At 38.1% G+C, this 13,868-nt stretch overlaps 1 protein-coding gene and 1 pseudogene across 1 annotated transcript; one reads left to right on the top strand and one right to left on the bottom strand.

The window, feature by feature from the left end:
- Nucleotides 1-4,795: 4,795 nt before the first annotated feature.
- LOC104605486 (leucine-rich repeat receptor protein kinase EMS1-like) lies at nt 4,796-6,351 on the bottom strand. Its single transcript, XM_010270266.3, has one exon. It carries the CDS (start codon nt 6,134-6,136, stop codon nt 5,009-5,011), a length of 1,128 nt encoding a protein of 375 aa, XP_010268568.1. The 5' UTR covers nt 6,137-6,351; the 3' UTR covers nt 4,796-5,008.
- Nucleotides 6,352-7,668: 1,317 nt separating this feature from the next.
- Nucleotides 7,669-10,031, top strand: LOC109115294 (putative receptor-like protein kinase At1g11050 pseudogene; annotated as a pseudogene).
- The last annotated feature ends 3,837 nt before the right edge of the window (nt 10,032-13,868 follow it).

Raw genomic sequence — 13,868 nt, 5'->3', positions numbered from 1 at the left:
ACCAATCTGTCTCTTGAAACCCTTATGGAATGGTGTAAATCTAGGGCCTAAAATCCATTTTCTTCTATCAATCACATTCTCTAAAAGGGTTTGACTATGATAGTTCCGGTATCATAGATTTTGCCTTTTAAAAAATTCCAATCATCTCAACGTTTTTAACTTTCAAAGAAGGCTTTTTTAAAAAGGTAAATTTCTTAAACTACCCTTATGGTCTAGCTTGTTGACCAACTCTATTTTTATTGTTTACGTATTATCTTAAAAATACCCCTATTATTTCTGACAATTGACATCGTTGACAATTTCTAACGGAAAGAAACAAAATCTCAAAATTCCCCTCCATTACTCAAAATTTCAAAATAAAACCAACTAATGAAAATTTTGCCCTCCTCCTCCATCTTGCATTCCACACTGTAGGGCTTATGTTCATGGACAGACGTGCACCATTCTTCGACAATCTAGAGGTCACAAAGAGCCGTGGTGGAAGAAGATCCACATTGTCGATGATGACGGAGGAGACGCCGATCTATAATGGCATCGTTGCTGGAAATTCAAGTTTTTGGGAGTGGAGAAGAAGCAGCACATCCTTTCTTTGTTCTGTAGTTTTGCCTGTACATATTTCGTTTGCTGTTTATCTCCCTCATTCCTTTCTTTGCTTTGTACATTTTCCTATCTGTATCTGTGCGTCATTTATGGGTTTTGCCTGACTAGCTTTGCTCTTGAACACTATGTTCCATCGGCATAATCCAAGGAAGTAGACCGGTGTATAGAAGGGGGACAAATTAACAAAAGATTAATAGACTCCATTTAAGCCGGAACTACAAACCTGCCATGGGAATTAATAAGGCCAAAACCAACCACCAGTTAGAAACCACCAAGTGGCAGCATGCTAGGGGGCAAGATTGTCAATTAACGAGCTGACCTGGTCCTGATGAGCTATGAGCTGACATGGTCCTAACGAGCTACGAGCTGATCTAACACCAACTCATAACATTCACAATCAACACGTGGCTGAGCTGATTAGAACATTAGTGCCAACGCACTTCATGCAAGCCCACTACCTACCATGTGCACACAATGTGTCAACAAAGGGCACGGCAAGTGGACTAAGTTTCAACCACGTGTGAGAGACGTGTCGGCTCTTGGATGAAGCCCCTCTCCTATAAATAGGTGAGTCCCCCATTCATTTGGACACAACTAAACATGGGAGTATGCTACTATGAACAAGGCATGCCAGACACCTCGGCACATGGAGCTCTCAAGCTCCCCCTACAAGTTCTTCAACTCATCACATGGAGCACTTTAGCTCTCCCTACGAGCTCTCAAGCTCCCTATGAGTTCTTCGACTCATCATATGGAGCTCTCCAACTCTCCCTACGAGTTCTTTAGCTCATCACGTGGAATTCTCCAGCTCTCCCTATGAGCTCTCTAGCTCATCACGTGGAGCTCACTAGCTCTCCTCATGAGCTCTCTAACTCTCCACACAAACTCTCACCTCAACTCACAAAGCTTTCAAGCTCACTTTATTTTCCCTTGGTGATTACTGACTTAACCGTCGGAGTTCACACCCCTGGGATCACTTGGGGCCTCAATGTCTCTTATGATTGCAAGTCTTTCTTAGTAGCCAAGGTGCCGAGATGAGGTACTGAGCCAAGGTGACACTCCGAGACGAGGTGACACCCTTGTGGTCAATTTTGATCCTCATCAGGAATAGAAGCCCAGTTTTCTAATGGATAGGCTTGTGATGACATCTTTTGCAAAATACAAGGAAAAAGTTAAGACTGATCACCGATAAGAAAGTTTATCAGGGTATGTGATATAGATCCCATCATAAATAACATAACAGATGCTGAAACAACGAAATGGGTATATCTATATCTCAGGAAAAGAAAAAAAAGAATTTGAAAATATGAAAAAACACAGACCAGTGAAGCTTTTCTCTGTATTGTTCAGCAATTTCTGTTTTCATTGCCATGACGCCGCCATCATCAACATGTTCAAACCAGTGAGATTGAAGCTTTCTATGTCGCATACTTCTCATGGCACATCTTTGTTGTTTTGCCGCTAGATCCTTGTGGCTTTTAACCTGGTTCTGTTCTATAATTTTAGTTTGATCCCAGCAAAGCCATGCCTAATATTGAGCCGTAACATATAGGTGAGAGAACCATTAGGGACTTCAGAGAATACATGTCCTCCTAAGATGTTATGGACCCGAGCATAGAATCTCGTCATGGGTCGGTCCACGGGGAGAAAGTCCTGCTTTCCCTTGCGCCTTCCCTTGCATGCAGAGCCTATTGTGGAAAACCGAATGGGTGATTTGTCCAAGAGACCACCCAAACTCTCCTAATGGGTGATTTGTCCAAGAAACCACCCGAACTCTCCTTACTCTTTTCTTGACTGGAAAACTGAATGCTTTATTTCAATTCGTAGCTCCTTAAATAGGAGATTACAGAAGGAAACTCCTTGTTGGATTCGGCTAAGCTAGGGTAATCCAACTTAAACTCAAACTCCTAATTACCTACTCCTAATGGTAATACAACTCCTACTTCTAGTGGCAAACCGAACTCTTACTAAGAAGATAAGATAAGGTAAGGATAAGGGATGAGGGATAATACAGCTGGCGGCGAGTTGGTTAGAGTGGCAAGGTAAGTGGGCCCCTGATGAGCTGTCGTGTGGCCCCCCTACTGCTGTTGCCGGGCAGTGCGCGCGTCTCACAGTGCTATTGTCGTGTGGTGCGTGCTGCTGTCGTGCAGTGCGTGCTGCTGCCTAGTGTTGCTGTCGTGCGGCGCGGCGATGCGTGCTACGCGCTGCCAGGCGGTGCGTGCTAGTGTTGCTGCCGTGCGGTGCGGCGGTGCGTGCTGCGCGCTGTCGGGCGGTGCGTGTTGCGCGCTACCGGCGGTGCGTGCTGCTGCACGGCTGCTGTGCGCGCTACCGTGCGTGCTACTATCGGGCAACACATGCTGCTGCGCATGCTACTGTGCGTGGTGGTTAGTCTCGCCTATGAGTGTGTCTACTGCTTCTGTGTCTGTGACATAAGAACCATGGCTTCTGTAAATCCCTCGAAATTACTCTTCCTCGACCACCACTTCAAACGTCTGTTAGCAAGTTGCGAATGACATCTTCCACAGCATCCGCTTGGCTCATCTCGGGTTTCTAAGGAATAGTTGCCAAAAAGACTTCAGTGGAATTTTCAATTTCTTTGGAAACTATTCTTTCTAGATGACGACCTTTCTTTTTATCTGGTTTCACTATTTCTTAAATGGGCATTTTAGGAATTTAAAAAAGCTACCAGCTTTTATCTGGTTTCTAGATGACAACCTTTCTTTAAGATAATATGTAAACAATAAAGGTAGAGTTTGTCGGTTAACTAAATCATAAGGATAGTTTAAAAAATTTATCGTTTTCAAAAATAAAATGAACACTCAAAGAAAGGCAATAATCCCTGTAGGGCATTTTCATGGCAAGGCATTTCAACGTCCAATTGTTATGAATGAGACCTGGATATCAGATACTTATCCCGTTTTGCTTTTATTTGAGCAAGATTTTTCCAAAAAACTGTTGAATCGATTGGTCAATAAACCACTGATCTATACGATTGAACCGTTAAACTGTTTAACTTAGAAAGCAGTTTTTAGGGTCATTTTTAGTTTTTTTTTTTATTTTAAAAGGGTAAATTACATATTAATATCCTGAATTATGGGGATTGTATCAATTAGCCCCTGAACTTTCATTTGCAACAAAGACCCCCTAAACTTTTGAATTCCAACAAAGACTTACTATTCCACCTATTAACTTTTTTTTTGGTATTTAGTTCTCTAGGAAAAGCCCTGTTAACATTCCAACTAAGCCACCCCTCAGTTGTTCATCAATTAACTTTGAAAAAATTCTCATGTAACTATTTAAAATTTTCTAAATCCCTAAATTACCCTTTCTCAATGTTTTTTTAGTGCTTTTCGATTTCCATTTGTTACCAATTTGATTGATATTAATTGCATATTGTGTTGAGATTCTAGGTTTTCATAGAGGTTTCTTAGTTTTTTTGTTGCAATTTCTATTTTATATTTGGTAATTAACTTCTTCTGTCATGCAAATTAAAGAAAAGAGAGTCTATTGAATCTAAAAGTTCAGGGGTCTTTATTGCAAATAAAAGTTCATGAGAATAATCGCTACTACCCCTAAAGTACAAGGTAGTAATTTGTAATTTACCCTCTTAAAACATCAGAGGCTGACTTTGTGACCCAAAACCATAGGCCAAAGCGATTTTGTCGTTAAAACCAACTCAGAATCGGAATCATTCTGATCACCAGTTTTTGGGTCAACAGTTCGATCATTTGGTCCAAATGGACAACCCGTTCGGACAAAATAAATTAAAAAATAAAAAAAATAATTAAAATTAAAAAATGGCCAAAAACTGTTAAATGGGTTGAATAGGTCGATGGTTCGAATGCCCGAGTCAATAGGTCGTTGACCGATTCAACGGTTTTTGGCCAGGGACCAAGTTTGGGGTAAAACGAAACCGATTGCCTGGACGGTTCCTAGGCTTAACGGTCTGACCGTCCGGGTCAATGACAATTCGAAAACCATGATTAAAACTAAATAGGCTCTATAAGGGTAGATTTGCGCTATTTGGCAAAGGGTATGAATTCCATTCTTTGGGGATTGTATTGTTCTGTCAGCCATGGTTTTAAAAACTGACTCAGAACTGAAACTATTTTGGCCATCGGTTTATTAAGGGTGAAACGGAATCAATTGACTGAACAGTTCTTGGTGGAAAGATCTGATCAATCTAGGTCAATGGTGGTTAGAAACACTACATTCTACCCATAAGTTTACATAAGTTTAGTATACTTTGTACAATTAGAACAGTATAACAAGTGGGAGAAAAAATCAAAATTAAGAACAGTATAACTCAAATTTACGCTTCAAGAATTTACATCGGAGGCGGGGATACAATTGCAGGCGAAAATTGTTGAGCCAATCGAGTAGCAGAGATCTGTAAGACCTGTGCAAGCTACGACGTTAATTGCTTCAACAATTCAACAACTTCTTCCATGGAAGACCTATCCCGAGACCTCTCACTAGTGCACAAACACGCAATTCTGAAGAACTCCCCGACTTCCGATTCCCTCAACCCTTCCTTGGACATCAACGGGTCGAGAATCTCCAGGTGCCGCTCCTCTGCCACCCTTTTCCTAGCCCACTCAATTAGTCCATACTCCTTTCGCTCGTTGTGCTCGTCCTCAATCTTGATCGGCCAACTGGGGCGCTTCCCGGTGGCGATCTCCACCATTAATATGCCAAAGCTGTAGACATCGGCCTTCACTGTGGCCACCGTGACCCCGTCCTTGTACTCCGGCGGCATATACCCCATCGTTCCGGCCACCTGCGTCGACACATGGGAATTCAATGCCTCAATCTTCCTTGCAAGCCCAAAGTCTGCAATGTGGGCCTCGAATTCAGAGTCCAACAACACATTGCTCGCTTTAATGTCTCTGTGAATGATTGGGGTGTCCAAGGTATGCAGGAAATGGAGACCATTCGCCACTCCTCTGATGATCTTAATCCTGGTCTCCCAAGACAGAGGCGCGCGTACCACGGACGAAGACCATGGCCCCGCTTCTTGTGATGACGATGTATCGTGTAGCCACTGGTCGAGACAACCCTTCTCGATGAACTCGTAGATTAATATCCGATCATCGCCGGCAACGCAGTATCCGAGGATTTTGACGAGGTTTGGGTGGCGAATCTTACCCAGAGTTTCCATCTCCGCCCGGAACTCGCGAAACCCCTGAAAGGCGTCCTTGGAGAGCTTCTTAACGGCGACGGTGACGTTGTCTGATAGGCGAGCCTTGTAGACGAGCCCGAAGCTTCCGTCCCCGATAATACCATCGCTGGCGAAATTTCGAGTGGCGATGACGAGTTCATTCATGGAAATTCGACTCAGGTAAGGATCGAACGATGCGCTCTCGTCGATGGCGATAGAGGACAGAGGTTGATTGACATTTGGTACGGCCCGATCTCGGGTTCGAGGGTCTGATCTCTTGGTTGCTTTGCAGATTGCAATGACTATGGCGAAGAAAAGGGTTACCAGGAAGAAGCTCGCAGTGGCGGCAAGCGCGGCCTGGAAGGTTGAATTCATTGTTGGTCGATGAGATCGGTGGAGATTTTAGAGAAATAAAGAGAGTTGAAAATTGGGGTTTTGCCTGGTCTACGGTTTTTTCGACTTGTGAGATATGTTGAAGAAGAAAAATTGAACCGTCTTTGACTGATCTCAGGTACAGAACCAGAGTGAGGGAGAGAGATCGCCATTAACGGGTTTCGTTGAAGATGAGGTGATAGTGCTTGAATTTATTAAGTCGTCGATTCAAGCAACACGAGTCAACGGTTTTTTATATTGTGAAGCTGGGTATATGTTAATATGATGGGTAGTTATGACGAGTTGTAAGAGGACCGGCTAACACTTGATGATTTTTATCATTATTAATTATTCTATAAATAACTGAATGTTATTATTATTTATTTAATTCAATAATTTTCAGCAAGTAATTATTTGATTTAATCTGAATTATTTCAAAATTTTTAATTATTTATAATAGACATTTAGTGTCAATATTTATAAGTAATAAATTTATTATAATTATTATTATTTTGTTAAATAAAGAAACAATAATTGAATTTATAATTAATTAAGTTAACAATGCCGAATGATTAAAAGTTTAATAAATTAACAATCACTACATCAAATAATTAATGGAAAATAATAATATTATAAATTATAATTACTGATAATAATAATATTAATAATTAACATTACTTATATATTTATGTAATAATTATTATGAACAAGTATAAATATTAAATGAATATACCCAAAATAATAATTATAATTATTAAAATCGTTATTAATGAATGTTATTTAATTATTATTATTAATTAATTATAAGTAATTATTATCATTATATTATAAGTAGCAAAATTATATTATTACTATCATTATTGTTGTTGTTGTTGTTGTTATTATTATTAAAAGAAATTAATGATCTTTACCTATTTTTTATCAATTTTTTTTATTTATAAGTAAATATCATTATAATTACAAATCTATTAATAATAATATTATTATTATTACTGATACCAGTATTTTTGGCAATTAATTTTGAGTAACTAAAATTTGCTACTTACAATTTTTTAATAATAATCAGTATTATTAAAATACTATTAATATTATAATGATTATAAAATCAGATAATTATTATTATTACTAAGTAATTAATTTTTTGTAATTAAACATTTTATTTAATTAGTGAAGTAATAATTATTAAGTAATAAATTTATTGTAAGTACTTAATATGTGTATATTAAGTAATAATTTATTATAATTATTGTTTTTTGTTAAATAATGAAATAATAATTGCTTTTATAAATTAATTAAGTTAACAATGTCAAATGATTAAAAGTTTAATAAATTAACTATTATTACATCAAATAATTAATGGAAAATAATAATATTATTAATTATAATTACTGATAATAATCAGTACTATTAATATATTAATAATTATAAAATCAGTACTAATAATAATAAATAAATAAATAATAATAAGGGTAAATCTCTTAAACTACCCCTAATGTTTAGCGTAATGACACGTGGTATCCTACTGTTTAGCTATTTTCTTGTGTACCCTTAAGCTTTCTCACAATTTTCATTGCCGTTAAATTTCTAACGGAAAGAAACGAAATGTCAAATTTGCCCTCTTCTTCCTCTTCAATCGAGCAGGTCTGTTTCATTTCCACCGAGACCGGTGCCGGTGCCGATACCGGTAGCAGCAGCGGAAACGGCAACGACAATGACAACAACAACAACAACGGTGTCCACAGAAAATTACAGAGAGAGAGAGATGGGGTTTGAACTATTGCTTCTAACAATGGTGTTTCTGTGCTCTGTTGCTAATTACAGTGCAGTGTCAGCCGCCAGCAACACCTCTACATGCCCCATGGACATGGGCTATGTGGAAAGAGTCCCATGGGACTCCTCATCGTGCTCGAGCTTCCCTAGGAACAACACCAACTGCTGCCAGACTCTGCTCAGCCGCTTCGGCATCGCTCTGGTTGTACGCCTCAAGGAGACCTCCCTCTTCCAACTCCCCGACATCCCCACTTCCTCTACCTCTCCCCGACATCCCCAGTCCAAGCTGGATTCTCTGTCTCTCCCTTTTGATCTCGCCTTTGTCTCTCCCTTCTGGTCTCGCCTCAGTCTGCTTCAGCCCGAGCCAGTTCGTTGCAAGCCACCAACTCTGTGCCGGTATTAATACTAAGCAAGACTGGCTCGACAAGCTTGGGCCCTCCACTGCACTCGACACGGCATGCCAATCCGATCTCAGCATCGGCACCGCCTATGATGCCTGTGTCGCTGCTTAGTTCAAGGTTCATGCCAGACTAGTTTCCATCGATGGCAATAAAACCCATTCCGTTGATTGCTTCTATTTCACAGTTCTCTATGTTGTTGCCTTTGTGAATGAGTATGGACCTAAGAGCATGCGAGTTGCCTATATATTTGGGCTGCCACTAGCCATATCTACAGATAGCAAGAAGCACTCAGCTCTTGTTTTTGCCTTGACTGGTGCTAGAACTGCTGCTTTCCTTATCTCTGGTTGAAGCGGTGGAGGAGGAACGCGACTAATTTGGAGGAGACCAGCTCCAAGCGCCGGCTGCAACCCAACACTGTGTCAATTTGGTTCAAGATTGGGGAGCTTGAGAAGGCTACAGATAATTTATCACAGAAGAATTTGATTGGACGTAGTGGGTTCGGTATTGTTTACAAGGGGGACCTTATTAAATGGAACTCCTGTCGCTGTGAAGAAGATCATAGAATCAGATTTTCAAGGGGATGCAGAGTTCTGCAATGAAGTTGAGATCATTAGCAATTTGAAGCACCGGAATCTGGTCCCCCTTAGAGGCTGCTGTGTGGCTGATAAGACTGATGAAGAGAGAGGAAAACAGAGGTATCTTGTATATGAATTCATGCCCAATGGGAACCTTGATGATCACCACTTCTACCCATTCAATGATCATAGCAATAGTAGTCGGCAATCTCTCAGTTGGCCTCAAAGAAAGAGCATAACCTTGGATGTGGCCAAGGGGGTTGCCTACCTGCACTATGGGGTGAAGCCTGCAATATATCATAGAGACGTCAAGGCCACCGACATATTGTTGGATGCAGATATGAGAGCAAGGGTGGCAGACTTTGTTTCTGGCCAAGCAGAGCAGAGAAGGGGAGTCTCATCTCACCACCAGAGTTACTGGTACACATGGCTATCTGGCTCCTGAGTATGCTCTCTATGGACAGCGAGAAGCTCTTCAACTTCGACGCATTATCAATCTTGGCAGAACCCTTCTACATCTTCACCCTCACCATCTTAAGCCTCCTTCTTCCTCTCTCATTCCTCCTACTAGCCAGGCTCTCCACTGAACGACATATCCCCAGCTTCATCTCTTCTCCCACTTCCACCCTCTCCTCTCTCTTCCTGTATGCCATCAATCCTCTTCTTGTTCAACTTCTTATTTCTGTTGTTTCTATATCTGCCCTTCTGCATGGCCTCACCGGCCAATTCCCCTCACTGAGCGAGTCAGTCACCAGACCCCGTTTATATGTTGCATGGGTTCTGCTTTGCTCTCTTCAAGTCTACGTTGCATTAGTCATCGAAGAGACAATCGGTGGAAACCAACAGCAACAACCCTGTCATGGGAGACAGTGTTCTTACTCCACCGTCCACTAGCTTCGATTTGATATTTTTATAATTTTTTTTTATCACTGGAAAATCCAAACGATCTCTATGAAGGTGTTGGCGGTGTTGCTAGCAGTCGCTCAAAACCATTGAATTTAGTGGAGTTCAGATCCTTTTGGACTCAAGGGAAGTTCAGTTCAGATGAGCTTCTAGCTGAGCTCAACAATGGTGGAAAAGAACATTTTTACCTCCATTTCCATGGCTCCTCTGTTCTTGCTCTTCTTTTGCTTCTCTACATTGTCTTCACCACAGAGTGAAGCTTCACTACATTGTCTTCACCACCAGCATCTCTTTCCCTTTGCTCTGTTCTATTTTGAAATTTTGAAGAAGAAATCACTGGCGAAAGTGGTCGAATACAGACGACAGCAGTGGTGGCAATGGTGGCGGGGAAACAGGGAGTGGAATGGTTGTAGAGTGGTTCATTGTAGTTGCCGCCGAGGAGAGGGATGGTGAAAAAGGGAGAAGGACGAAGGGAAAAATTAGGTTTTGATAAAAATTTATACATCACCTGGTGTCACGTGTGTATGAATTTCGACGGAACATTAACGGATATTAACGGCAGGGGTAGAGCTAGTCAATTGTCAAAACACTTAAGGGTACCCCAAGACAATAGCTAAACAGTAGGGGTACCGTGTGTCATTACACTAAACAGTAATAGTTGCTTTTATTATTACTATTATTATTATTATTATTATTATTATTATTAAGTAATAATATATTCTTATTATGTAAGTACTTAATTTGTGTATAATAAATTTGTTATAATTAATTTTTTTTGAGTTAATTAATGAAGTAATAATTGCTTTTATAATTAATTGAGTTAACAATGTTGAATAATTGAAATTTATTTAATTTAACTTTCACTAAATAAAAAAAAATTAATGGATAATAATACTATTATTCATTATTATTAATGATAATAATAATATGAACAATTAATACTACTTATATATTTATGAATTATTATTAATGATAATAATACTATTATTCAGTCCGAATTAATAAGTATCATTATTATCAGTAATTAATTATAAGTAATTATTATCAATAATTAATTATTACCAGTAATTAATTATCGCTGTTAAATAATGTGGGTAAAAACATTAATATTTGGGTCAGCAAACATTAATATTTTGGTACTTACAAATTTCTTTAATAATATTTGGGTCAGCAAACTTTAATTATCGTTGTTAATTAATTATAAGTAATTATTGTTAGTTACTCAGTTCGCTCAGAAAAACATTAATATTTGGGTGTCTTGGGAATTTGAATCGATTTAAACCAAACCAAAAACAATATAAATCGAACCAAAAGCAATATAAACCAAACAAAAAACTGGAGCAATATAAACAAATTTAATCCGGGCATACCCGACTCGACCCGATCTAGATTCCATCACCATCTTTACCCGCATCTAAACAAAGTTTCACTCGACAGAAACCCAAAAACAAAAAATATAGATATAGGGGCCTTCGAGAGGCCAAATAAATCACCCTTTTCAACAAATAAATTTATTAAATATTTGAATAAACAAAAGATAATATAATGAAATAAGAAAAAAATAAAAACAGAATCGGTGGTGATAACAGCCGCCTGTGAATGCTCCTGAGCAGCAATACATGGCTAGTATGATCTGAACCTACGGACACTGGCGGTCGAGAAAAAGTGATCGCCAGTGGTTGGCGATCTATTCTAAACACAAACAAACACCTAACCGGAAACTAAACAGAGAATGAACACGAAAGTTAAACTTATACATTCAATCACTTTCATTCGTACTAAATAGAGAATGAACACAAACATCTAAAAAAGATACATCTAAACAGAGAATGAACATAAACAAACATCTAAAAAAATATAGAAATTGAAGTTTCTGTGAATCAGTTTCTGAACACTAACTGTATTGAATCACTTTCTCTGAATTCGAAGTTTCTGTGAAATGCAGTTTGAAGCAGCTCCTGTATTGAACTCTTCTCCCGTTTTAGATCTACACGGTCAATCTCTTCTCCCGTTTTGCTGAAACTTTTCTTTTACTGGTGTTTGAAAACAAAGGTGCAGAGTTTGAAAACAATGGATGGTGGATGTAGTCCGTGCTGAAACTTTTCTTTTGCTGGCGTTTGAAAATAGAGGTGCAGAGTTTGAAAACAGTGGGTGGTGGATGCAGTCCAAATGGGGTTTTGCATTCCTTACATCTCCTCTTTCTACATTTTCGTTTAGTGGTCTGCTAACTGACTACGTGAGGGGTTTTGCATTCTTGAAATTCAGATAGGTGAGTTGCTGCAAGTGTTTGACTGGGAGGGGCTGTGGCTTGCTACAATTTTGTATTGCCACATCTCTGATGTGTATATTAAGTAATAAATTTGTTATAATTAATTTTTCAAGTTAATTAATGAAATAATAATTGCTTTTATAATTAATTTAGTTAACAATGTTGAACAATTGAAATTTATTTAATTTAACTTTCACTAAATAAAAAATTAATGGATAATAATACTATTATTCATTATTATTAATGATAATAATAATATGAACAATTAACATTACTTATATATTTATGAATTAATATAAATATTATATGATTATATCCGAATTAATAATTATCATTATTAATTATCAGTCTGAATTTATAAGTATCATAATTATCAGTAATTAATTATTACTCGTAATTAATTATCATCAGTAATTAATTATTATCAGTAATTAATTATCATTGTTAATTAATGTGGGTAAAAACATTAATATTTGGGTCAACAAACATTAATATTTTGGTACTTACAATTTTTCTAATAATATTTGGGTCAGCAAACATTAATTATCGCTGTTAATTAATTATAAATAATTATTGTTAGTTCATATTGTTACTCAGTTCGCTCAGCAAAACATTAATATTTGGGTGTCTTGGGAATTTGAATTGATTTAAACCGAACCAAAAACAATATAAACCAAACCAAAAGCAATATAAACCAAACAAAATACCGGTGCAATATAAACCAATTTAATCCAGGCATACCCGATCCGACCCAATCCAGATTCCATCACCATCTTTACTTGCATCTAAACAAAGTTTCGCTCGACAGAAACCCAAAAATGAAGAATATAGATACAGGGGCCTTCGAGAGGCCAAATAAGGGTGGTTATCACCCTTTTCAACAAATAAATTTATTAAATATTTGAAAAAACAAAAGAAAAAATGAATGAAATAAAAAAAAAAAATAAAAACAGAACCAGTGGTGATAACGGCCGCCTGTGAATGAATGCTCTTAAGCAGTAATACGCGGCTAGTATGATCTGAACCTATAGACACTGGCGACCAGGAAAAAATGATCGTCGATGGTCGGCAATTTATTCTAAACACGAACAAACATCTAACTAGAAACTAAACAGAGAATGAACACAAAAGTTAAACTTATACCCGCAATCACTTTCATTCGTACTAAACAGAGAATGAACACAAACAAACATCTAAAAAAATACAGAAATTAAGGTTTCTGTGAATCAGTTTCTGAACACTAACCAGATTGAATCACTTTCTCAAAATTCGTAGATCTGTGAAATGTAGTTTGAAGCAACTCCCGTATTGAACTCTTCTCCTGTTTTAGATCTGCACAGTCAATCTCTTCTCTCGTTTTGCTGAAACTTTTCTTTTACTGGTGTTTGGAAACAAAGGTGCAGAGTTTGAAAACAGTGGGTGGTGGATGCTGTCCGTGCTGAAACTTTTCTTTTGCTGGTGTTTGAAAACAGAGGTGCAGAGTTTGAAAACAGTGGGTGTTGGATGCAGAATGAGGTCTCTGAATGGGGAGGGACTTTGGCTTGCTACAATTTTGTATGGTCACGTCTCTGAATGGGAAGACATTTGATAAGGCCACGTGTTTGACTGGGGCATAGTGGCTTCTAGATTTTTCATTGGACTAAAAATACCCATAATTAAAACTTTGTTGGGCAATGATATAAAGGTCAAAGATGTCTTTCTCCAATATCTCTTCGATTCATACGAGGAATTTTTATTGGACTAAAAGTATCCCTAATTAAAACTTTGATGGGCAATGATATAAAGGGCAAAGATGTCTTTCTTCAACATCTTCTTCA

This window comes from Nelumbo nucifera, chromosome 1, assembly GCF_055504915.1.
Source record: "Nelumbo nucifera cultivar China Antique chromosome 1, China Antique-T2T, whole genome shotgun sequence".
In the NCBI taxonomy this organism is placed as follows: domain Eukaryota; kingdom Viridiplantae; phylum Streptophyta; class Magnoliopsida; order Proteales; family Nelumbonaceae; genus Nelumbo; species Nelumbo nucifera.
The sequence above is the reverse complement of the archived record's forward strand: the minus strand, read 5'-3'. Positions and strand labels throughout refer to the sequence as shown.

Excerpts from the sequence above, each read along its gene's own strand:
- LOC104605486 (XM_010270266.3), bottom strand. The coding sequence starts at position 6,136 with ATGAATTCAACCTTCCAGGCCGCGCTTGCCGCCACTGCGAGCTTCTTC.